We start from the raw sequence: 25,762 nt of genomic DNA, 5'->3' as shown, positions 1-25,762 counted from the left end.
CCTGAGGTGCACCCACGCTCCACAGCCCTCAAGATGTTCCCCTCGCCTGCCCATCTCCCTCTCCACTCCGGTTCTCGAAGTTTGCTGAACAAAAGAACCACACAGAAAGTTCCCAAAAAAAGACTCGATGCTTAGGTCTTGCCCCAGACCAATGAAACCAGAATCTTTGGGCACAGAGACAACGCGTTTGCACATTCCTATTTTTCAGAATTGCCCAGGCAGTTCTACGGTGTAGCCAGGGTAGAGGATACGGAGCCAGAGAAGCAGATCTCCCAGGTTATGGTGGGTACGAACCCCTGGAGATCTCGTGGAAATGCAGATTATGTTACAGCAGATCAACAGTGGGTCTGAGTCTGCGTTTCTAGTAAGTTCCCAAGGAAAACAGATGCTGCTGGCCAATTAAGTGTCCCTGCCACTGGCCCCAACTGCCCCCTACCAATTTCAAGAGTCCCCACTGGCCCTCAACCAGATGAGCTCACTTTGTCTTCCAGCCTCTACAGCCTTTAATCATCCCTCTCTCCTGGAGCTTGCTATCTGCCTTATGCTTTTTTTTTGAACGTTTATTTTTGAGAGACAGAGAGAGACGGAACATGAGCAGGGGAGGGGCAGAGAGAGAGGGAGACACAGAATCCAAAGCAGGCTCCAGGCTCCGAGCTGTCAGCACAGAGCCTGACGCGGGGCTCAAACCCACGAACCGTGAGATCACGACCTGAGCCGAAGTCAGACGCTCAACTGACTGAGCCATCCAGGCGCCCCAACCGACTTATGCTTTAGATGTGTGGGTAGATCTTACGCCTCTAGGTCGTGGTGGCCCTGACTGCAGATGAGCGATCCTGTATTCTGTACAACCCACGTGTGTTTGCCTGACCGTGGGGGCCTGATGGGACACCTTAAAAATGAGGTCTTTCCCTTCCAAGACTGGAAGCTGGTAATCACAGAGGGTTCTGCCCCTACATCCTCCCGCTGGGGCCTTGTATCAGACACACTTGTGAAGTAGAAAAGTCAGGCCACCTTCCCCGCAGGTGATATGTTTGAAGGAGGTCACGGGCTAGACCTAGGCTACATAAAACCTGTCAGCTCTTTCTCCTTTGCCCCTCACATTCTAGGGAAGTGGTCCATTCTGCGGTCTGCACTTTGCCCCCAAATGCCATGCGTTATTAAAATCCTGCCCGGCTCACTCCATGCTTCCCTCTGCAAAGGCAGATTGGAGGGTGCTGCCTTCGGCAAGTGCAACCCACTCACCAGGTTTCACGTTTTTTTAAGAAAAAATATTTCTGCGTTTGCACCTTCGACCTTAAGCTCCTCTATCAAAGGTGGCAGGTGGGGAGCTCCGTTGGTTCTGAGACTCTAGCATTTGTTTGGCGCCCTGAGTCCGTGGAGCACTGCTCTGGTGACCTCCCAAGACCTTGCCAACCGATTCGCTGCTTCTAGCTGCTTCCTGCCTTGGCTCAGCACTCCTGTACCATTGGGAAGGAAGGGGCATGGTGGAAATGCCTGGCCAGGGGGCACCGAGGGGACAGGAGGCTGGAGGGAGAGGGCAGTGGAGTGCATCCCGGTGACACTTGTCCCTGGGCCCGGATAACCTGAGGCCCGGAGAGCTGACCACCACAGCATTAGCAAAATTCCGAAGGAAAGAAAAAAAAGTAGTATTTTCTACGTTTTTTAAAACAGCAGAGTAATTGCTCTTGGAAATGCCACACTCTTTCCCCGTTGGGTATGTAATTCTGCTTGACCCATTGGACAGAAACAGGAAAATACCCACCTACGAGAACACTGATGCACACGCGCTTTTGTGGAAGTTACTAGAAGAGCACAGACAGGCAGGCAAGGAGCCGAAGGGAGGGGCGGGGAGGGTGGAGGAGGACTGTCCCAGCTGGTGCGGCTTCTGAACCAATATGCCAGCCTAGATGACTGTGTGAATAATTAAGTGCAATTTTCCCCTTGGACGGGTGTGTGATTTTAAGTGGTACAGCCTCCAATTCTGCCCAGGCTGTTGTCAGACCACTTTCTTGAGAACCGTCTCTCCCACGGGGTGTGTTCCTAGACTGCAGTGTGAAAGCACCCGGGAATTCCGGGTGGAACTCATTTAATTCCAGAAGCAAAAAGGAACTGATCTTGGTGAACCTTCTAGGACATCCTGTCGGGCAGTTTCAGGATCAGGTGAATTCGCAGTGTTCATCCATTGCGCCCCGGGGACCACGACTGTTGGGTTTTGCCTCACCAGTTGGGACGCTAAGTTTGGGAAGAGAGCCTGAGGCTGGGCCAGCTGAGAAGGAGCGAAGGGTGTCGGGGAGACTGGATAGACCTGGGCGTGGACCCTCTTTCCCTGCTCTGTATCCCCCTGCCTTCTGCTTCCCTTCAACCCGTTTCCGGCCGTGTTCAGGCAACGACGATAGTGATCACCAACATCATGGCCACCACCATAATCAGCACCATCACAGTGACTAATATTTGTCGCACGCCTCCTATCCGTAGGGCTTCAAGGGCTCTTACACGTATTAACTCATTTAATAATTATTACAACTGCATCTGGCACGTACTGTTATTAACCCTCTTTACAGACGGAGAGCTTGAGATGTGAACTTGCCCCAAAGCACACAGCTTAGTTAAGTGGCAGAACCGGGGCTGAATACCGGCTGTGCGGTTTCAAACGTGACCCACGCTCACAACCACTTCCCCGCCCCTTGCCCGGGTCACCCCACCCCACAAGAACGTGTTTCTTTTCAAATCCCAGCTGCACGCGGGGCTGCTCACAGCATCTCTGGAACGCGAGATGAGCTCTGGGCTGACCCCGGTCTGGCTCTCACTGCTTTCCTGGTGGCTCTTCCCCTGGGCTTCTTGGAGGGACACGCGAGATGGCCCTCTGGAAGCCCCCCAGTGCTGAGCTGGGACACCACGGGTGTAACTACTCAAGCGAGGGCAGTCACAGCCAGGCAGCCGGGCTGGAGAGCACGAGAGAGGCCCTCTGAGGTCTGGGGCCAGCAGCCAGGAGAGCGGGTACAGGGAGTCAGACAAGCAGAGAGGAGGGAGGTGGGCACCACCTAGGTAGAATGAACAGAGGATGGCGGGCAAGGAGATAAAAACCCGGGTGATGCGAGAGCTGCCCGCTATCTGCAGTAGACGGCTTAAGGAGAAAAGCCCCAGGCGCACATTATAATGACAGTCCTCGATCCCAACGGCCACCAGGGCAGGGAACAGCTTAGACTTCCGTCCCAATTCTCAGAACCCACGGCGGGCCGAGATTTAGTACTCTGAGAAAGCTTGATTTTATTCGTGTCACTCTATCTTCTATCCTGAAATTCACACAGGCCGCGAAGGGGCGTAAACTTGGCCCTAAGTCGGCAATGTGAATGCAGCCAGCACCGTGCTTTCTTGGTCCGGCTCAGGTCTTGGTTTTTGTGTGTTTGGATTTTGTTTTGTTTTGTTTTGTTTTGTTTTTTAATTGAGTGAGTTGACAACTTTGAGAAGCCTGGAGATGTTTAAAAAAAATGTTTTTTTAACATTATTCATTTTTGAGAGACAGAGCATGAGCGGGGAAGGGGCAGAGAGAGAGAGAGAGAGAGAGAGGGGGAGACACAAATCCGAAGCAGGCTCCGGGCTCCAAGCTGTCAGCGCACAGTCCAACGCGGGGCTCGAACCCACAGACCGCGAGATCGTGACCTGAGCCGAAGTCGGACGCTGAACCGACTGAGCCACCCGGGCGCCCCAAGAAATCTAGAGATGTTTTTACATAAAAATCTGGACTTTCAGAGGCTCTCTAAAATTAAAAAAAAAAAAAAATCTGGCGACCCTGACGTGCATTCTTCCAAAGCAGAGGCGTGCTGGTAAGTGTTGAAGCAGCAGCTCGCCAGGAAAACCAAATGCCCCTGGTCTGCGGCACTCGCCAGGTGCCACAGCTGACCTCAAGCCACCGGGGCAGCAGCCTGGAAACACACACCATCGGCTCCTGCGACCCAAGCTAGCCAAGGGCTTTCAGGCCAAGAGAGTGCTCTGGCCAGCCACTCGACTTACTGCTCCTACTAAGTCCCGCGGAATCCAACGGTCCTAAGGAAAGGGATCAGCACCGGGAACGGAAGAAGAGCCCTCGGTTTTGCAACCTGCAGGAGCCTCACCGAGCAGCAGGCCAGACAGGAGCCCACGAATGGGAGCACCAAACTGGCTGTCAAAATCAAGGGCTGGAAGACCGGATGACCTTGGGAGGCGTGGGGCAAGTGAAGGGACCCTGCGGAGCCCCCTGACCACTTATGGCTCCCAGTGGCAACCGGAGGTGAAGTGGGCCGGGGGGGGGGGGGGGGGGGGGGCGGGGCTTGGAATCAGCTGGCGCTGTGAGCTCCACTGCTGTTCCGCCTCGCGGTGGCTGCGATCCTGCCCCCAGCTCCGAGTCCAGCCTGCTTGGACGGGGACAGCACGTTGCGTGGGGTCAGCATGCTGGAGGAGGGGGTGACGGGGGCGGAGGCTGGCTCCTGCCGGGGCACGCGGAGTAGGGAGTCAGGATGCTGGTTCAGGCAGCTTCCCCAGCGAGGACCACCCTCTGTCTGCAGCGCCTCCCGCCTCCCTTCCGCTGCCCCTGTCCTCTGAAAACTGGCAGTCAAGCTACACTTCTTTCTTGTCCCTTTGTTTGGACCCGAAGGAAAGAGAGTCCTTCAGAGCTCTGTTTCTCTTTCCCTGTACTGTATACACGCCACTCTGGAAATAAAAGCCACCGGTAGGGGGAAAGTTAAATGGTTGGACCGTATGGACTCCAGGCACAAGCTGGGAGCACCCGTCACGCCAGCCCCTCGTGCCATCACCACCCAACGTTCTCCACCGCGAAGCACCCTTACGCTGGCCTTGCCTGGTGGAGGCAATAGAGGTGGGAGGGGTGGGCTCTGAAACCACAAGCATCCCCAGCAGGAAACAGGGGCACCCGGCTTACAGGAAGGAGCCCAGAGCAGGTGTCAGCAAAGGCTATGCTTTGCTGGGGTGACCGGGAGGCCATGCGGAAGGCCGGGGGGCTCCCACTGAGGCCCCAGCTCCAATCGGGACCCCCAGGAGAGACCACTGACTTCACAGCCACTGATCTTCCTCCTGCTCAGCCCCTCCTTAAAACCACTGCCAGGCAGAGGGCAATTTCTTTTTCAGAAACCTCCAGGGGCTCCCCGTTGCCTGCTGAAGACAGTACACATCATGGCATTTAATTAAGCCCGTCTGCTGTTTTTGGTTCGAACCTGCCTCTCAAGCCTCATTTTCTCCTCTAGCATTTTATCCCTTGCATCTGACAGATATCTGTGTCTAGACCTGCACCTGGGCAGTGTGGGTGGGGGTGCTGGGTTCAAGTCCTAACCTCGCCACCTGCCAAGAGTGTGCCCTGGGACCAGTTACTTTTCTCTGCTGATCTTTGGTTTCTCTCCCTACCCCGTGTGTGTGTGTGTGTGTGTGTGTGTGTGTGTGTATGTGTGTGTCCATCCTTGTACACCTTGTACAGATGTGAGGATATGTGAAAAGTACCTGGTACAGGACAGACTTTCAACATCAGTTTGCTCATTTTCCCCCTCCCTCTCCCCCTCTGTCTGCTCACTTCCTCTGTCTAGAAGACCTTTACCCTCATCCACATCATCTCCACCTTTTTTAAGGTCTGGCTTAAAAATAATGTGTCTGGGGGTGCCTGGGTGGCTCAGTTGAGCGTCTAACTCTTGGTTTCGGCTCAGGTCATGATCTCATGGTTCAAGAGTTCGAGCCCCGCATCAGGCTCTGCACTGACAGTGCAAGGCCTGCTTGGGATTCACTCTCTCTGTCCCTCGCTCTCTGCCCTATCCCTGCTCACTCTCTATTTCCTTCTCTCAAAATAAATAAACAAACACGGAAGAAGGGAAGGGAAGGAAGGGAGATAGAAAGGAAGGAATGGAGGGAGGCAGGGAGAGAGGAAGGGCCTAGCAGTCTTGCCCCATATTGTGAGTCAGGAGTTAAATCACTTCTAGAATACCGAAGAATGCTCATGTCCCCCTCAAGAACTAAAGTCGTTTTAAACTTAGGGATCACGTCCTACTCAACCAGGGACCCTTCACCCTAGTTTTGAGCGTAGCACTTACTATGCCATAGGTGTTGAACGAGTGTTTTCTGGATAATTTGAAAGACAAGTGGCAGCTTACATAAATCTGCCCCAAACGTGACTTCCTTCCGTCAACAACATTCATCCTGTGATCCTTGCTTTAGATACAATGAGGTGAATTGGACCAAGGGAGCTGGAGCAGCTTGCCCAGACTCAGTGACAAAATGGAAGACATTCCCAAAGTCCATGGCCTTTCCAAAGAGCTGGGCTCCGCCATCTTGTTTGCTGCTCTCCTCACCCCCGTGAAGCAGAGGGGACATGTTACAGAGAAGGAAATGGAGTCCCATGGCCAATAAATGGACTCACCTTGGTAGGGACCCACAGGACGCCCATATCCTGCCCCAGCGTCTGTCTTAGAGGGCAGAGGAAGGAAGGGACGTGAAATGCAAGGGGGGAAGGAGACGCGGAAGTGGACAAGCAGGGTTGAAAGCAAGAAGATGTTGACTTTCACAGTGCTGGCAACAAGCCCATGGCCTCCCACCTACTCCCGACCCCCATACCTGCACCGCCACCACTGATAACACCTCCACAGAGATTCGATTAAACTCATCGAAACAGCCCCAGGCACCGGTCTGAGCGAGGCCTTTGTAGATGTTGCCACAAGACTGCAATGAAATGTACAAAGATTAAATCACTATCAGCACTGGGTTCATCATTACACATCTAAGTCAGTTTCCATCCTTTTTGTTATAGATACTTCCAGTCCCCTAAGACCGCTGGTTTGAAACTCTTATTAAAGTTTCAAGGGCAATTACGTTTTTGACGGCTATGGGTGCCAACGTAAGTCACGGGATCAAATAGAACCTTTTCAAGACACCTGGACCCAAATCCCTTCAAAATGTCATCAGGCTTGTGTTACTGTTGATTCTGGAGCTTTCAAAATCCCAGGAAATGAATAAAATATTATTATTATTATTTTTTTTTTTTTTGCACCATACAGACAAAAAAAAGCCTTCCACTCCGCCTTTGGCACACACTGATAAAAAAAAAGTTTCTATCTGTATCTTGAGATCCGTGCCCAAACACCCAGGCTTCCCAGCGTGATAGGAAGCTGGGGACAGACGGGGGACGTGATAAGATCTATAGAAAATTGAGTGGCAGGTAAATCTTTTCAAATGAGAGCAAGAAAAGAATTTCAAAGGGAAGATGGCCTATCATCTGTCCTGAAAATAAAAACCTCCTGGGCGTTCAGTGTGAACCAGTAAACCAGGAAGCAACACAAAGGGGAAGGTTACAGGGAGACACTCTCAAGGCCACTGTCAAGGAGACATCACCGAAGCCCTGGGAAAATGCAAATAGTGGCCAAGTCCCACTCGTTTCCCCCATAGCGAGCACTCGCTGACCGTCAGCTCTGAGCACAGCTTGCACACTAGTCACTGAAGGGCTCAGTCCCTCTAAGGACTTCCAGTTAGGTTGTGGACAGAAATCATACAGCCAAAGGGGGTAAATTGCCATGTGAGCAGTGGTTCCGATGGACAGAAGACACAGACGTTTCGTTGTTCAGGGGAGCGGGTCAGCGCACTCTCCAGAGATCCGTTTGGCCGAAAGAGGTAAATTTCAGACGGCATCACGACCTCTTTCGCCCAAGTTTATTTCATGGAATGCCGCATCTGGGAGACGCTCCCTGAAGCCAAGGCGTTTGGGTCGATCAAGTTTAGGAAACGCCACATTCTGTAACCCTCTGTTGCCAATGTACAACAGATGTTAGGATTTTAAGGGGAGCACTGAGAAGTCCTGCGCAACGAAATTCGGTCAGTGTCTGTTTTATGAGCAGGATTTTTTTGTTTTCCTCATGGGAAATCCTGGTTTTCTCGGGATGCACGCTGGGAAACATGAGTGTGGTGGACAAAGAGAAGAAGGGAAGTCAGGAGACCTGAAGTGTTGGTATCTCACAGAGCCTATATAGGATCTTCATACCCTGGGAACGCTCTTATTAGCATCCGTGTAGGCAGAATGGAAGAGGGTAAAGTAAGGAAGGGCCAAGGGCTTTCTAGAAGTAATTATTATGGTCAAAGGATGACCAAAATCATGATATGTCTAGAGAAAAATAAAGGTGCCATCTTGGCTGGGAAATTGAATTACAAGGGCGCCTGGGTAGCTCTGTCAGGTGGGTGTCCCGTCTGACTCTTGGTTTCCGCTTTGGTCACGATCTCACGGTTTGCGAGTTCGAGGCCTGCATCGGGCTCTGCACTCAGCAGTGTGGAGCCTGCTTAGGGTTCTCGCTCTCTCCCTCTCTCTCTGCCCCTCCCACGCGCTCTCTCTCAAATAGACTTAAAAAAAAAAAAGAAAGTTGAATCACAAAAGGAGGCCATGGTTAGGGAAAGCCTTGAATTATTCTAAGGGGCCGTGGAATTTTGGAGCAAAGCATGGTTAAATCAACATTTTAGGAGAACCAGCCTAATATCACATAAGCTAGGCTGGATGTGAGGCAGCCTTCGAAAAGGAGGGAAGAAAGGGCGCCTGGGTGGCTCAGTTGGTTAAGCGTCCGACTTCAGCTCAGGTCATGATCTCATGGTTCATGGGTTTGAGCCCTGCATCGGGCTCTGTGCTGATGGCTCAGAGCCTGGAGCCTGCTTCGGATTCTGTGTCTCCCTCTCTCTCTGCTCCTCCCCTGCTTGTGCTCTCTCTCTCTCAAAAATAAAGAAACATTAAAATTTTTTTTTTAAAAAACTACATCTGCTGCTTCAGCAATAGCATCTTTGAATTGAGATCACGGGGGAAAGTACCGTGGCCAGAAAATAAAGAACGTCTTAGCATTAATGCTGCGATGTTTTCCAGAAAATGTAGCCAGGCTTATGGGTTTTTCAACCAGAACTAAAGAGAGGGGAGCAGTAACTTTGCCTTTTCCACTCGTCTCCACACTGTGGTTGTGTCTGCCCGATGACCCAATGCCTCTGTGTGGCATTGAGAAGGCAAGGGGAATTGTGGGGGTCCCCGACTGCAGCCCATCTCTCCTCTTTACCCCAACCGCATCCCGTTTCACCACCCACCCCTCCCCATGTTCACCAGGTATCATTCCATTCTTTGAAGTCTCTCCTTTTTTCTTTTCCTCTTACGCTACCCTGATGTCTGGCTGCTGACCCTCCCTGGCTTGAACAACTGCAAGTTTCTCAGCAAAAAATCTTCCTCCTTCCAGTCCCGTCCTGCTTCCACTCGTCCTGCTACCCAGGAGTCATCCTCAGATGCCATCCGTTTGCATCATGCCCCCCCTTGATTTCTGAAGCCTGCAGGGTCTTCCTGATGGCCACCGCTTCAGGGTCATGTTCTCTCCTTGGCTTTATGTCCCCCCCCCCCCCCGGCTTCTTGTCGAACCCCTCTCTCCTATTTTCTGTTCCCTCTCAGGCACTCGGCTGCGACTCCGTATTTATTGCTAGCTTTTCTCTGGAGATACGGAGTTGTTGTGAGTTTCATGAATGACCCTTTGGAAGGACATCTGGGGAAGGGCCAGAAGGCTCTGCCTGAGCCCCGTTCCATCTTCTCCATCATCCGAGCCACGCCCTGTGAGGACAGGTCAGGGGAGAGGTCAGAGCAAGGAGTAGGGGAAGAATGGGATGCACAGAGAACTTGGTCATGTCTTTACCCTTGGTGTTTTCATAGGCTAGGCAGTGTTAAAATGGCACGTGCCCTGTTTGGCGACACCCAAACCTTAAACAGCCTTTGGTCTCACACCCTCCAGGATGTTCCTGACCAGCGTGCCCTGTACTCTTCCCTGTCTCTGAAGTCGTCCAGGGATTAGAGTTCTTAAAACACACATTCTGCATGCTCTTTGGGGTCTCCCCTAATTATTTCACGTATCTTTCTTGTCTTTCCAGGTGGACTGGGTTATACTTTGTCTGTCTCTGTATCTATCCATCATTTATCTATCACCTATCCATCATGCTCTCATCTCTCTCTCTTTCTCATCTCTCACCTATGTCTATTTATATCATCTATGTATCCACCCATCCATCCATCCATCCATCCATCTTCTCATGATGCACAGTGCTTGCTGAGCAATGGCGATACTCAATAAATTGATTGCTGGAGAGTGCTTTGTGATGAAAATAATTCTCAAGGACTGGACAACAAAGGGAAGAGGAGGTTTGCAAACAGTGCAGTGAGGCCGTTGGTTACAAAGGACATTTGGTGCCTAGGAAGGGACTGCTAGCCTTCTAGTGTGTTTCACTACAGCCATACCCATTGTTCTTCTTCCGATCAGTGCTTCCTCCGATCTAGGCTAGACTTGACCAGAACGTTGCACAGTCCAGACAAACGATGGATAGACCCCTCCTCTCATCCTGTACTCTCAGAGGAATTGCTGGGGTCAGAGTTCAGTAATAAGTGTTGGAAGAATTGGGTAAGATGGCCTCGGTGACCCCTGGCCCATGGGGCGAACTCCTCTATTCCTGCTTGACATGTCAGGCATAACTTTGAAGATATTTTGGTTTTCTTCAATCAAAATTCACCAGGTCTTCCACATCTAAATGAAATGTCCTCTTGGGTGTCAATGCTGCCTTTGCTCAACTAGAGAACAATCTAGAAACTTAAAATAATTCTTAAAGGTTGAGTTTGTTTGTTTAAATAGAAAAAAAAACTTTGGGGGGCGCCTGGTGGCTCAGTTGGCTTAAACGTCTGACTTCGGCTCAGGTCACAATCTCACGGTTCGTGGGTTCGAGCCCCGCGTTGAGCTCTGTGCTGACAGCTCGGAGCCTGGAGCCCCGCTTCGGATTCTGTGTCTCCCTCTCTCTCTGCCCCTCTCCCACTCACACTCTGTCTCTCTCTCAAAAATAAACGTTAGAAAAAACAATTTAAAAAAAGAAATAGAAAACCTTTCTTCTTTCAGCCTGGCTTAAAGAGAACTATCACTGTAATGTGTCCAGCAGTAAGAACAATCATGCTAAAATTTAGACCCAGTAAAATATGGGGAAGACAGCTGTTTTGGGGTCTGAATCCTCATTTTGTTTGCTTCCCGGGGAAAAAAAACATGGTGCTTTTTGGCTGCTGCAACTCTTTGCACAGCAAAATTTTATGTACGAGAGAAATTATTAAAGTTACAGCTGATGAATCTTGTTTGGAGTTCTATATGTTCCCTTGAAGTCTCTAAAATTATTTTTAAATTAAATTTACTTTGTACCCATCATACCGTGATTTCTATGTATAAATATTTAATCTACTTAATGCAATTGTTTTATTTTTTCCCCTGCTATAAATTTATTTATGTGCCATCTTGTTGCAAAAGGGACGTAAGACAGTTTACAAAAATAATACAGGAAAACAAAATAAAAATAATGAAAAAGTGAGAATCTTATTCCATTTTTTTTTATAAAGAGCATCTATAGGAAATCTGGTTGTAAGCAGAATATTTCTACCTAAGAAGTGACCTATAAGCCTGTCGTTTTCTCTTGCTTTTCTCTATGACACAGGACTTGGAATATATTTGAGAAGACGATGCTGAGCGCCTGAGTGAAGACCATTACCCTTGCATTTGTCCATTGTGAGCATCGAATCATTGATTAGGAGTGGAGGTTAATCGAGTCTGACTTCAGAAGTCACACCTGCCCGGGGCACCCGGGGGGCTCAGTCAGTTAAGTGTCCGACTTTGGCTCAGGTCATGATCTCACGGTCTGTGGGTTCGAGTCCCGCATCGGGCTCCGTGCTGATGGCTCAGAGCCTGGAACCTGCTTCGGATTCTGTGTCTTCCTCTCTCTCTGCCCCTCCCCTGTTTGCACTCACACTCTCTCTCTCTCTCTCTTTCAAAAATCAAATAAAAACATAAAAATAAAATAAAATGAAAAAAAAAAAAAAAAAAGAAGTCACACCTGCCCTTGTAGAAATTCTGAGGAAATGCCCACTTTTCCAGAAAAGCACAAGTACGACTTTTATGTGAAGATTTTACGGTAGCCCCTTGTGAGTTTTTCTGTGGTTCTAGGTCAAACAGTGAACTTAAGTCTTCAGATATATGTTCAGCTTCTCCATTGTACGGGTCACAAAATGAAGAGCCCCACATGAAATAACCCACCTACGGCTGCAAAGTTTATTGGTGGAAGCTGATCGGCTTATGGAGAGGTCAACAAGCTCCAGGGGTCAGAGATCCTCAGGTCTCCCGGGATGCAGCCAGCAGAACCCTCCAGGGCCGGGTCTCTGAGCCAGGCCAGGGTGGCATGGATGAGCCTGGTCCCCAGTGTGGCCTGCCCCCCGGTCCCCAGGCACCCCCGCCCAGCCGGGCCTTACCTTGTAGTCCATCTGCTCTGAGCAGTTGAACACGTACACCATGACGCCCAGTGCTCGGCCCAGGTCCTTGGTGGTCTCTGTCTTGCCTGTGCCCGCGGGTCCTGCCGGAGCTCCGCTCATGGTCAGGTGCAGAGACTGAGTGAGGGTGATGTAGCATCTGTCAAAACATGGGAGCGTGTCGGTCATTCTCAGGGCCCCAGGTGGCCCGGCCCACGGCTTGGGCCCTGCTGGGTCCTAGGGAGCTAGAGCTGAGGCTCTGGAACATGGCGGCCAACGGCTTCCATAAAAGGAAAGCCAGAGCCCCCACTGCCACCTGCTCCCCACAGCACTGTGGGGAGCACTCTCTGAAGAATCCTCTGATCGTGATTCTCCCTCCCTGAGCTTGCCCCTGCTCAGTTTTCTAGCTCATTGCCCATTTCTCGTGTCTCCTTCAGCCCCAACACTCTAAGGTGCCTTCACGTACAGCTGTTCTCACTTACTCGTGCTCTGTCTTGAAGGTTTGTGTGCCCCACCTCCCCAGCTCCTACGCTAAAATCCCAACCTCCCAAGACTACGGAATTGGGAGGTGGGGCCTTCAGAAGGCGATTAGCTCGTGAAGGAGGAGCCTCAGGAATGAGATTAGCAGCCTTATAAAAGAGGCTTCAGAGGGATCCCTCGTCCCTTCCGCCACCAGGTGAGCCCACAGTGACGAGATACCTGCTAGGAGCCAGAAAAGGGCCCCAGACAAGAACGTGACCGTGCCGGTGCCTTGACCTGGGACCTGCCAGCTTCCGGAACGGTGAGGAATGAATTCCTGTTGTTTATAAGCCCCCCGGTGTATTGTATTTTGTTATAGCAGCTCAAACGGATGAGGACACTCAGACACACGAGGACTGTGCTCATCCCTCTCTCCTTCCCCCACCCAGCCTCCCGCTCTTCCAGTCTTCCTGAGCCATGTCCTTCCTCAACATGGTCGTTAGTAGCCTAGTGGTGGCCACTCATCCCTTGGGGCTCATATTTGACATTAGCTCCCCGGCTAAGTATCCCCAGACCCCTCAGCACTGGGGGGAGTGAGTACATGTCCCTCAGCTGAGGTCCTCCCCCACTGTCCTGCACGTCAGCGTCCAACATATACCACACACGTCGTTCATACAATCTTCATAAGACACGTGAAGGTGGGGCCATGTCCTACTCGTGGTTTCATCTCCAGAAACGGCTCTGGCCACATAGAGACCCTAAATAATTATTTATGAAACAAATTCATGAATGAAGCCATCAGTCATTCCATCTGTTTAATCCTCCTTTGACTATCTTTCCTAATGATAATAAAATAAAAACAAGCATTAGGCTTGCTTCTGGTACTTTTTAAAACAGACTTGCACTGGGGCGCCTGGGTGGCACAGTCGGTTAGGCGTCCGACTTCAGCCAGGTCACGATCTTGCGGTCCGTGGGTTCGAGCCCCGCATCAGGCTCTGGGCTGATGGCTCGGAGCCTGGAGCCTGTTTCCGATTCTGCATCTCCCTCTCTCTCTGCCCCTCCCCCGTTCATGCTCTGTCTCTCTCTGTCCCAAAAATGAATAAACGTTGAAAAAAAAAATTAAAAAAAACAAAAAACAAAAAAAAAAACCAGACTTGCATTATAGCAACTTATTTGACATGTGTCCAGAGGCAAGCGAAATAAAGTCAAAAATGAACTATTGGGACCTCATCAAGATAAAAACCTTCTGCACGGCAAAGGAAACAATCATCAAAACGAAAGACGACCAATGGAATGGGAGAAAATATGTACAAATGACATATTGGATAAAGGGTTGGTATCCAAAATCTATCAAGAACTTACCAAACTCAGCACCCAAAAGACAAACAATCCAGTGAAGAAATGGGAAGAAGACACGAACAGACACTTTTCCAAAGAAAATATCCAGATGGTCAACAGACACATGAGAAAATGCTCAACGTCACTCATCATCAGGGAAATACAAATCAAAACCACAATGAGACACCCCTCACACCTGTCAGAACGGCTCACGTTAACAACTCAGGCAACAACAGATGTTGGCAAGGGTGCGGAGAAAGGGGAACCCTCTTTCACTATTGGTGGGAATGCAAACTGGTATAGCCACTCTGGAAAACAGTACGGAGGTTCCTCAAAAAATTAAAAACAGAACTACCCTATGACCCAGGAATCATAGTACGTATTTATTCAAAGGATACAAAAATGCTGATTTGAAGGACACGTGTAACCCAATGTTTATAGCAGCGCCATCAACAATAGCCAAATTATGGAAAGAACCCGTGTTCCCCAACTTATGAACAGATAAAGAAGATGTGGTATATATATACATATATATACACACATACACATACACAATGGAATATGACGTGGTGGTGAAAAAAGAGAACGAAATCTTGCCATTTGCAACAATGTGGATCGAACTAGAGGGTATTATCACAAACACGGTGATGGCAAAGTCTGAAACTGGATGATGGTAATGGTTGCACAACTCTACAAAGTACTAACCGTCATTGAATTGTACCTTGTAATGGGTGAACTGTAACGCATGTAAATTATACCTCAATAAAGCCATTAAAAACCGTGCCACTGGCCTCACTTCTTGATACCTAGAAAATTAATAACATAGGCTCTCCACCTGCAGGTTGGACCAGAAGGGGCCACCCAAGGGGGCCTCCAAGATGAATTCTGTTTTGGAATCTGATGTCTAGAGTTCACCGGTGGTTCCAGGTGAACACTCTTCGGGCCAGATGGCCACTGCGTCTCCACCGACACCAAAATGGCTTTGGAAAGACGGAGCGAGTTCCTGAATTCTCTAAGTTTATGTATTTTGAGAGAGACAGAGAAAGCGTGATGGGGGGCATGCAGAGAGAGAGAGGGAGCGAGAGGGAATCCCAAGCAGGCTCTGCGCTGTCAGTGCAGAGCCCGATGCGGGGCTCGAACTCACGGAACTGTGGGATCATGACCTGAGCCAAAATCGGATCCTTAACCGACTGAGCCACCCAGCTGCCCCCTGAATTCTCCTTTAATTGAGTGCAAAATTCCCAGATATATTTCAGCCTTTGCACGTGACGCTCAGGAAGGCAGATCCCCAGGTGGACAGGACAGGTGTGGGGACCTGCTATTCCACCGGCAGTTTTCCCGTGTGAGGGCAGGTGTTGGCTCAACTGATGGGCTGCATTTCAGGGCTGGTGAGCTGGGCTCCCCCAGGGTGCTTCTCTCCTCTCTCAGACACTCCTAGCTGAGTCCTAACAGAGACCATACCTGCTCTCAGGGGCTGAGTTCTGACTCCAGATTGGCCCCGGTGCCTTCTACCCACCCGAGCCTCGGCTTCTTCTAGAACTTTCCAGGGGCTGTTGCAGCCCTGAACCTCCCAGGAGGAAAGGCAGCTGCCCGGACTGGCAGACTCCCCGGCCTCCGGCCAACTCACCTCCCCACTCTCTCCCACCCCTGATCTGTCCACGGCAGCCTCCTCTGCCGGCCAGAGGGGGACCCAGGCCTCTTCTCCATAGAGCTGCAGGGCTCTCGAGGAGTCCAGGAGTCCAGAAACACAAGGGTTTGCAGAAATAGAATTCGCACAGAAAACTCAAGAATCTCTGGGAAGAAACCCTTGGAGCCGGGTGTCAATCTCTTCCGGAGTATCTACTGCTGAGCTTCTGATGATCTCCAGAAGAAGTACTTGGGGGTAGGGGGAGGGCCCTCTCCCCCCCCCCCCCCAAAACAGTATTTTTCTCCCCATAGTAACAGAACTCTAGAGCTCGAAGGCGTTTCTGAGATCAACTAATCCAATCCCTATTTTACAGATGGGAAGACTGAGCTTCGGGAAGGGAAGCTGGGCTAAGGCTAATAATAACTAATAACTAAGGCAGGGGCAGTGGGGCTTAGGCTTGGGCCATGAGTAAACCAAAAGGAAAACAGTGCCTCCCTCTTCCACATGAGGGTCGCCATTTTGCTTGGGTCATGGGCCATCCGGCTGTCCTAGGCCTTAGGGATATCCGCTCCTGCTCTAAAGTTCAATCTGGGGTCTTGTCAGCCTGTCCATCTCTGTCAACATTAAGCCAGCCGCTTCAGTCTGCAGCTGTTTTCCACTGAGGTGGGCGGATCAGGCTATCGAGGTCTCAGGCGAGGGCTCTGGAGTCAGACAGGGTTCCTACGTTGCCTCTAGTACAAAGTGTTTGCGCAACTCAGCCAGGGAAGGAAACCTTGGTGCCTTAACAGAAGCGGTCACTGGAATCCATCCCGCAGTCTTGGGCCTTGCACCAAGGAATTCAGTAAGCTCGCTGTGTCGAGCCAATGGCAATTGTGAGAATGGCAAGGACTCCTCCAAGAGGCGCTCTTGCCTGGACAGCTGGCCCCAACACGGATACGGATCGATTTAGTCTGGTTGTTCCTGGGAAGACAGACCCTTTTGTTCCGGGACGGACCTCAGAGGTTTGGCCTTTTAACCAAGCCAGGCTCTTTCCCATTAATTAAATCCTTCCAGGAGGGCTACATAAGCCTTTTCCTCCAGCGAGGCAGGGTTTATGATTTCAGAAGGCAGCTCCTTCCACAGTGTGCCAGTTGCAACTGCTTGAAAGGCTTTCCAAATATCAAGCGGAAGTCAGTCTTGTTCTCTTTGCGCAAATGACTCCCATAGGCTTTGGTCTTCTCGCCCCTCAGGAGGCTTCCGTGAGGATAAGAGGAGACAAGAGATAGGAAGGTGCCTCGAAAAGAAGGCCGATCCATGTTTAAGGTATTATTTTTTTAAGGTGAAAAATATATGAAATATAGCTTTTCTGTTTCAATACAGTTATTCAATTGGCAGATTAAAGAAACTGTCAAGGACCCTGCTTCTTGATTGCAGCTATAAGTAGCCCGAAGCTATCCTGGAAATGTGGTCTGAGTCATCTTAGAGTTGGTGAAATCTTTATAGTTGTTTTGTATTCGTTTTTCTCCTGCCATGTAAGAAATTACCATAAACGAAGTGGCTTGAAACAACACTCACTTATTCTCTTACTCTTTTAGGTCAGAAGTCCAGGTGGATCCTCTCTGGAGGGTCTCAAAGACCAAAATCAAGGTAACTGTTGGCTGCACTCTTATCTGGACACTCTGGGGAAGAATCTGCTTCCTAGTTCACTCGAGTTCTTGGTTGAATTAAGTTCCTACCAGTTGGAAGACTGAGGTCCTCATTGGTTACTGTTGGCCAGGGGATAGCTCAGCTCCTCTGGGCCTTTCTATCATCTTTGCACATGGCTCCCTCTACCTTCAAAATCAACAGTGTGTCAAGTTTGTCTCACGTTCAGATCTCTCTGATTCCCCCTTCTGTCTTTGGCCAGGAGAGAACTCTACTTTCCAGGTCTCACATGATGACATTGGGTCCACTTGAATTATTTCCCTCTTGCTGTAAAGCAAAGCATTATCATTGGAATGACATGATCATATGTATAGTTTTCACCCATACTCAAAGGGGAGGAGATCATACAGGGGAAAAGATCATGGGGATCATCCTTAGAATTCTACCTACCACACGGTTCAATAATCATAACATGGATGATGATTATTCATAAGAATGAACGGATTGCAACAATATCTCCCCGGCAGGGGGTCCCTCTAGCGTGACCAGCAGGACTCGGGTCCATGATAGTCAACATTTTTATGAGTAACTTGGATTAAGAAATAATCGATTACATGCAACATAGACTGAGTTCAAAATAATCCTAACAGTCGAAAATGATAGGGGTAGATCCAACAGGGTAAAATTTAGGAAGGATAAATGTAAGTTAACCTTCCAAGCACTTGCAAGGGAGACACAGAATCTGGAGCAGGCTCCAGGCTCCGAGCTGTCAGCACACAGCCCGACACGGGGCTCGAACTCACAAACCGTGAGATCGTGACCTGAGCTGAAGTCGGACACTTAACTGGCTGAGCCACCCAGCTACCCCATAACATTTTAATGTTTAAATACGAATGTTGTCTTCAGCATACATGGCCCCGATTCTAAGATCTGTTGCTTATGCCATTTGGTTATGAGATCGTCCCTCACCCAGTGCTCATCTTTCTCTTTGCCCCTACGACTTGGTAAATGTCTTTCTCAAAATATGACAGAACACAGAGCAATGACTGACACATGATCTCTGGAACAAAAATAACAGCGTGCTTAGTAACGAAGCCTGAGTAGGTCTAATTATGCTTCATATTTATGTCTCAGATACGTTTGGAAATTCTAGTAGTGACTTAGAAAAGTCAAGAGAATCAAGACTAAAGTTCTCAGAATTTTTCTAATATAGGGCAGTCGATGGGCAGCATAAGAGATAACTTCATAAAGGTGAGTTTCATTCTATACACAAGTGAAAAGGCAGAGACACAGTGGAATCAAGCAAAGATTTCTTAGCTACGACACCTAAAGCATGGTCCAAAAAGAAAAGCTTGACAGATTGGACCTCACACAAATTAACCACTCTTGCGCCTCAAAAGACACCGTTCGGAAAGTAAAAAGGGAAGCGGCAGATGGGGATACAATACTTGCAAACACATGTCCCATAAAACCAGAATATACAAAGGCTGCTCACAACTCAGCGAGATGACAAACGGATCAAACGGGAGGCAAAGGACATGAACGGGATGACACCGAGGAGATCGACAAATGGCTAATGAGCACAAGAAAAGACGCTCAACAGCATTATTAGGGAAATCGCAATTAAAACTCAGATGAGATCCTACTTCACACCCCCTTGGACGGCTGTAATACACAAGACAGACAATAATAAAGTTATCAAGGCTGTGGAGAGATGAGAACGCCCGTCTACTGTGGGGGGAGGTGGGGTGGGATGTAAAATGATTCAGCCACTTTGGAAAACAGTTTGCCCGTTTTCCAGAAAGTTCAACATAAAGATCTCGTACCACCAAGCAACTCCCCTCCTGAGTATCGGCCCAAGAGAAATGAAAACTTAACGTCTACACGAGGACTTGCACGCAAAGGTTCACAGCGACATTGTTTGCGACAGCCCCAAACTGGAAATAACCTAAGTGTCCATCAATAGGTGACTGGATAGATGAAATGTGTCCTGTCTATAACATGGGATATTAGTCAGTAAGAAAAAGCAATAGGCTATTGCCACGTGCTCTATCATGGACAAACCCCCCCACTCTGTGTAAAATGAAAAAGCCAGACACTAGGGACAAGTTGTATGGCTCCATTTACAAGAAGTGGCTGGAATAAGCCAAATTTAGAGACACAGAAAGTAGCTCAGTGGTGGGCTGGGGGTGGGAATGGGTATATAAATGGGCATGAGGGATCTCATTGAGGAGGTTAAAAATGTTGTATAACTGATTCATGGTGATGGTTATACCACATGGTCAAGTTACTGGAAATCATTAAGCGGTACATTTGGAATGGGGACAAATTTTTGACACATAAAAGACACCTCAATCAAATTGTTTTAAAACATATATATAATGAAAAAACCTCGTATAGCAACAAAACTTTTATTTAAAAATTTTTTTAATGTTTATTTATTTTTGAGAGAGAGAGAGAAAGAGAGCACAAGCAGGGGAGGGGCAGAGAGAGAGGGAGACACAGAATCCGAAGCAGGCTCCAGGCTCCGTGCTGACAGCACAGAACCCAATGTGGGGCTCGAACTCACAAACTGTGAGATCATGACCTGAGCTGAAGTCGGACACTTAACCAACTGAGCCACCCAGGCGCCCCTAGCAACAAAATTCTTAAAAGCACCTAGTGATAATAAAAAATATTCAAAACCTTTATGACGACACTTAGACACTTTTCTGAACTGAAATATATATAACTGAAACTGAAAGATATATAAACATAATTCAAGATATGAATATACAGAAAAGTATTGCGTATCATACAGATGGCTATTCTTTCCAAATTAACTTGAAGGTATTAAGACTCACCCATCAAAAACCCTAACCATTTATATTTTGGAACCTGACAAAATGATTCAAGTTCGTTTGAAAAGAGAAGAGATAAATATATATTATATATAATATATATTATATACTTATATATATTATATACTTATATATAATATATATATATAAAAGATGATGTGGACCTTTACTACACAAATAGGAGAGCTCACGACAAAGCTACCATCCTTAAATAATATGGCGTGTTGATGGACAGAATGATGAAACAGGATAGATGCTTTGAGGTAGTCTGAGAACTCAGAATTTTGAATGTGGTGGAGCAAACATCACAGACCAGTGAGGGAAAGGGTGCATGGCTCACTAAAACATGTCATGTCCACTGGTTACTTGGCAACCAAAGAAATCAAATATTCCCTGCCATAGTAGTTTCTGTGGGTTTTCCTTGCTCAGGAGTCCACACTTAAGGTAAGCCCTCTGGCTGCACAGCCATCAACCAAAGTATCTCCCGCCCTCCCAGGGGTGGGCACAAGTCTCAGGGTGGGCAAAATAATCAAGCTCAGTGGCTCCAGTGAGGGACTCTGAGATCGGCACAGGATCCAAACAGGGCTCACCAGAGTCCCTTGAAGGAATCAGATCTACGGAGCTGAGAAGCGGGGGGAGGGTGTCTCTTCCTCCCGGAAGATTCACGAAGTCGTGGGCATGGAGACCGCCCTTGCAGCCATACAATGAAAACCCGAGTGAGAGAGAAGTCAATATTCAGAAGGAAACAGAGCCGTGATAGGAGAGAGAGTTCCATCACCGATCTCTCCCCATCCAGGCCCCGGGGCTAGACGCATTTCCCAGGCACAAGAGGTAACAATTCCCCCCTCTGTTTACTTTAGTTAGGGTTTGGCTTCTAGCACTTGTAACCAAAAGTGTTGTGGTAAACACTTCCTCTACTCAAAAGTCCAAAAGTTCACCCAAGAATTTTAAAAGAGAAAGGGAAAAATAAAACAAAAGAAGCTGTGGTAAAATCCAGGTGAATATGGAGCTGATCTTGAAATGAGCAGGGACTTTCTAAGCATAAAAGTCATAAAATGGGCAGGAACAGTCATAAATAATTCACAGGACAGGAGAATCTACTAGCCAATGAGCACACAAAAATGCTAAAGTCGGGGCGCCTGGGTGGCGCAGTCGGTTAAGCGTCCGACTTCAGCCAGGTCACGATCTCGGGGCCCGTGGGTTCGAGCCCCGCGTCGGGCTCTGGGCTGATGGCTCAGAGCCTGGAGCCTGTTTCCGATTCTGTGTCTCCCTCTCTCTCTGCCCCTCCCCCGTTCATGCTCTGTCTCTCTCTGTCCCAAAAATAAATAAACGTTGAAAAAAAAAAATTAAAAAAAAAAAATAAATAAAAAAATGCTAAAGTCTGTGAGTAATTAAGGACATCCAAATCCAAATGAGATCCCATTCTGACTTCTAAAATAATATTTTTGACCATGATACTTCATGCTGGTGAGGATGTTGCGAGGTAAACATTCTCATAAACTGCTGGTGAGAGTGGGAACAATATTGGTTTCAAGAATAATTTTAAAGTATGTGTCACCTAATCACCCTGCCTCTTGGACTGTCTCCTGGGGAAATATTAGGAAACGCAGCACAAAGTTATTTATAAGCAAGTTCATGGCGGATTTATTTTCAAGAGTAAAAGCTTAGGGGTGACTGAAACATTTTATAACATGGGTCTGTGACATAAATTATGGGAGACTTGGAAGGAGAAGGTAAGTCGGCTCTTAGAGTGTTTCAGAAGAATGTTGTGAGAATATGCCCATGATATAATGTTATGTAAAAAAAAAAACAAAAACATAAACTATGGTATTTTATATACAGCACAGGATTGCAATTTCATTTTGTCAACATCCACACGCAGAAGGAAACGGACTAGATATTAACAATGGTTACCTCTGGGCGACTTTATCGTCTTTGCTTACAGAGTACTAAGTTTTTCTTTTTTTTAAAAAAATTTTTTTTCAACGTTTATTTATTTTTGGGACAGAGAGAGACAGAGCATGAACAGGGGAGGGGCAGAGAGAGAGGGAGACACAGAATCGGAAACAGGCTCCAGGCTCTGAGCCATCAGCCCAGAGCCTGACGCGGGGCTCGAACTCACGGACCGCGAGATCGTGACCTGGCTGAAGTCGGACGCCCAACCGACTGCGCCACCCAGGCGCCCCAGTACTAAGTTTTTCTGATAAAAAACTGCACATGAAGACTTAGGAAGTGTAGGACTTGTGCTGCGTCCTTGTCCGGCAAATCCCCTTCCAAGACTCTTGGGTCAATTAAATCTCACCTACTCGCAGCAGTTCCTGAGATATTAAGAGGTACTCAAACTTGATAAGCGGCTGATTAGTACTTAACGCAGCAGCACGGGGCTGAAAGGGGCGTCTGTGTGTGAAGGTGAGTTGAGGGAAGAGGAGGTCATCCAAAGGTTGAGAAACAACTTATGTGAATTGCTTTTGTTCAGGCTGAAAAGGCATTTCCATTTAGTTCTTCAGCTTAGTGCTACGCCAGAGTCCTGCGAATATATCGTAGCTACTTATAAATTCAGGTCCCATCCGGGCAGTGGGAAATTCCAAAGAAATAGGCATAATCAGTCGGAGGTACTGTAATGCGGCTATGCTTTTAATGAATGTGCAAAGGTTTTATGGATCAATTGTCCATTTGATTAATTCCTCTGGCAGGAGAGAATTAAATGTACTTAAGCTACACACCGGACAAGGCTGAATGCTCTTTAAAATGTGATTTTCTGTGTTAAGGCCTTTTTTTTTTCCCCGGGCAAAACATTTCTTGAGATAATAATGGAAGTCAATGAGAAAATGGAATTTTACATATAAATATTCACTTCATACCACTTTGTCAGAAAAGCATCTAAAGAGCCAAACGAGGTCAAGGTCTATACAGTATTCACCATTATTTGTGTTAAATCCTCCTTTCTAGTTCTTTTTTTTTTTTTTGCATCGTTTCATAGGAGGGGTGATAAAATCCTGTTTTGGAGAGAATTCCTTGCCAGAGCTTTACCCTCTCCCTTTCCAGAGGCCTTCAGCATTCGTGTACTAGAGACTTCTAAATCCAAAAGAGGTAATTATCTTCAACGCTGGGGCGGGCGTGACAACCCAGGGAAAAGAAAAAAGTCTTAGACTTTTTAATCACTTGGAATGATCGTGTCTGCTATGTCCATGGAAAGGAAGGAGATATTCTGACTGGGGATGGAGAAGTTGGGGCGCATTGTGTCAGAAATCGTTCCACTGAATTCGGTCAAGGAGTGAACTTGAATGCCTATCACAGCGCTGGGTCCCTTGGGGTAGAACAGTGAGTACATCGAAGTCAACGTTACCACGGAGCATACCGTCCAGAGTCAGAGGCGGACATTCGTCGAACTGCTCAGATACAGAACAGCTTCGTGATTCTGTTGCAAGCGTTAGGAATTCCCAAACTATTAGCTTATATTCCAAGGCTGGCAGGAAAACTCACTGCAAGAGAGAATCCTGGACCCCATTTCCTTCCTGTTTAGGGTGCGTGTCTTGCTGACAATAACCACGACACACGAGAGGGTCCGCTCTGAATGAAGCTTGACGCGGGAACACTTTTCCCTTTGGCCCGCACTGAATGAGCGCCTCTAATGGACTGATACCAAGTGAAGGCCAAGTGCAACCCTAAGGTGCCTGAACCCTCTGAGTTGCTGTTGCCGATACTGTCCCAGCCGCAGAGAAACCCGCATCTCCCTCTGAACAGGTGTTATCTGCCTTTCGTCCGAAGCTGGGGCAGGGAGGAGTATCGGTCCCCGCGTCAGGGCAGAAGACAGAGTAGCTGTTCCTCCTTCTTTGGGAGCCAAGGCAGAGAGTCCTGTGTGGATCCCCCTCCTGAGTCAACCTCCTATTCTTAATTCTGCCTATTCTTACCACAGAGGTCTTCAATATTCAAGCACCATTCATTCCTTCGACAGGCATCAATTCCAACATCTAGCAGGTGGCTGGTGACATAGCAACAAGTAAGACAGAGCTCCCTGACTGCAAAGAGCTTCCATTCCTAAGTGCGGGGGAGAGTGACCGGAGACAGCGATGTGACCTCTGCGGGCTCCCACAAAAAATGAAAAGGAGCAAACGTGGAATGGACTCTGGGTGGCAGAGCCTTCCAGGCTGGGCAAGAAAACGAATTAAGGAAAGGAACAGCATGGAGGCGGGGGGAAGAGATCAACCATGAGGTCCTGCTCTCTGGATGATGTTGGGATTTTCCCACATCCCAGGTCATGCCTCGAATGCCGCTATTACAACTCCACTCAATGTTCCTTGGAGATACATCTGAGGATTTGACCAGAATACAGGTGGAAACACTTAAAAACAGGCAGGGAGGAAATTCAGTAAGAGATGACACAGATTATACGTGGCCACTCTAGCCTTTCACCACTGATGACAATCTTTTCACCGTCTACAAGTCACTTATTTGGAATAAGCCAGCCGTTCAGACATGCAGCTCTTTGGAGAAGAGATTTAGTGCTCAATGAAATTATGCGGGAAAAGGGCACCAGCTCATAGCAGAATTTACGGAAATCTGAACAGAATTAAAATATCCCGTCCTCGCTCCCCTTTGCCCACGCTGTGCTCTCAGATAAGTCTCCATGAAATACAGTTTCCATCATTTTATTCGGCTGATGAAAAATGTTCAATAGTTTATCGCTACTTACTGGCTAAAAAAATGTATGCTGCATATTTATAGCCTGACTCGGACCCACCTTACCAGTCTTATGGCCAACCACATCGCCCCCCAAGTCAAGCGTCTCCCCCTCTTCCAGGAACACATCTTGGGTTTTCCCCATTTCCAGCCTTCTATACACAAAACGCCACTTTCCAGAATTCTTATCAGTAGTTTTTTTTTTGGTTTTGTTTTCGATTCTGGGGATCCCAGACCAGTTTAACAAGTAACTGCCTCCATTTCATAGATGAGAAAAACCAAGCATTAGGTCAAGTTTTTCAAGGTCAAGTAGCCGGTATGTGTTAGAGCTGGTGTGGGAACCCAGGGGTATAGGATTCTCCCCTAGTAAATTCCTCAAAAAAAAAAAAAAAAAAAAAAAAAAAAAAAATCACAGCTCACGGATTTGCCCTGAGAAGGGTTCTGCCCTTCCTCCTTCAAGTTTTATTTTTACTTGTGTTGTGTGGGCAGGCGCTCCCTCCCTACAGCTCTGGGGGCAACTAGCAAGGGGCAGCAGCCCGTTAAGACGGCCCGAGCCGGACACCAATCGGGTTCTCCGTGAGTGGCTGATGCCAGTGCTCACCGATCTGTGAGAGGCGTGATCACCAGGCGAGGCGTATTTCCCAGGTACTCGTAGGAATATAGAAACTGCGCATCACAGATGTTGGCAAAGCAGTGTTTGGCCTCGTCGTCCCAACGATGCCGCAGCTGGGACAGCCAGAGGAAGGCCTGAGCGTTGTCCACCTGAAGAGAGAGCGCAGAGGAGGGGGCTCAATCGCCGTTCCGCCGGTGGCCCCTTGGCCACAGGCCACGCGGGGCTCTGGATGAGCTGGGTTTTGCCTACCGGTCAGGAGTCCATGCTGCGCCCACCACAGCACAGAG

The 25,762-nt window shown here is 48.4% G+C and overlaps 1 protein-coding gene across 1 annotated transcript in view; it reads right to left on the bottom strand.

The window, feature by feature from the left end:
• DNAH9 (dynein axonemal heavy chain 9) overlaps nucleotides 1-25,762 on the bottom strand; it is a 339,411-nt gene that overhangs the window by 214,559 nt on the left and 99,090 nt on the right. The window contains exons 26-28 of the mRNA XM_045487400.1: nucleotides 25,464-25,624; nucleotides 12,299-12,455; nucleotides 6,589-6,693 (exon numbers count right to left, since the gene is read on the bottom strand). Of these exons, the coding sequence (XP_045343356.1) occupies nucleotides 6,589-6,693; nucleotides 12,299-12,455; nucleotides 25,464-25,624 (423 nt within the window). The remainder of the gene's footprint in view (nucleotides 1-6,588; nucleotides 6,694-12,298; nucleotides 12,456-25,463; nucleotides 25,625-25,762) is intronic.

Source organism: Leopardus geoffroyi, chromosome E1 (assembly GCF_018350155.1).
Source record: "Leopardus geoffroyi isolate Oge1 chromosome E1, O.geoffroyi_Oge1_pat1.0, whole genome shotgun sequence".
In the NCBI taxonomy this organism is placed as follows: Eukaryota; Metazoa; Chordata; class Mammalia; order Carnivora; family Felidae; genus Leopardus; species Leopardus geoffroyi.
This window is presented reverse-complemented; position numbering and strand designations above follow the sequence as displayed.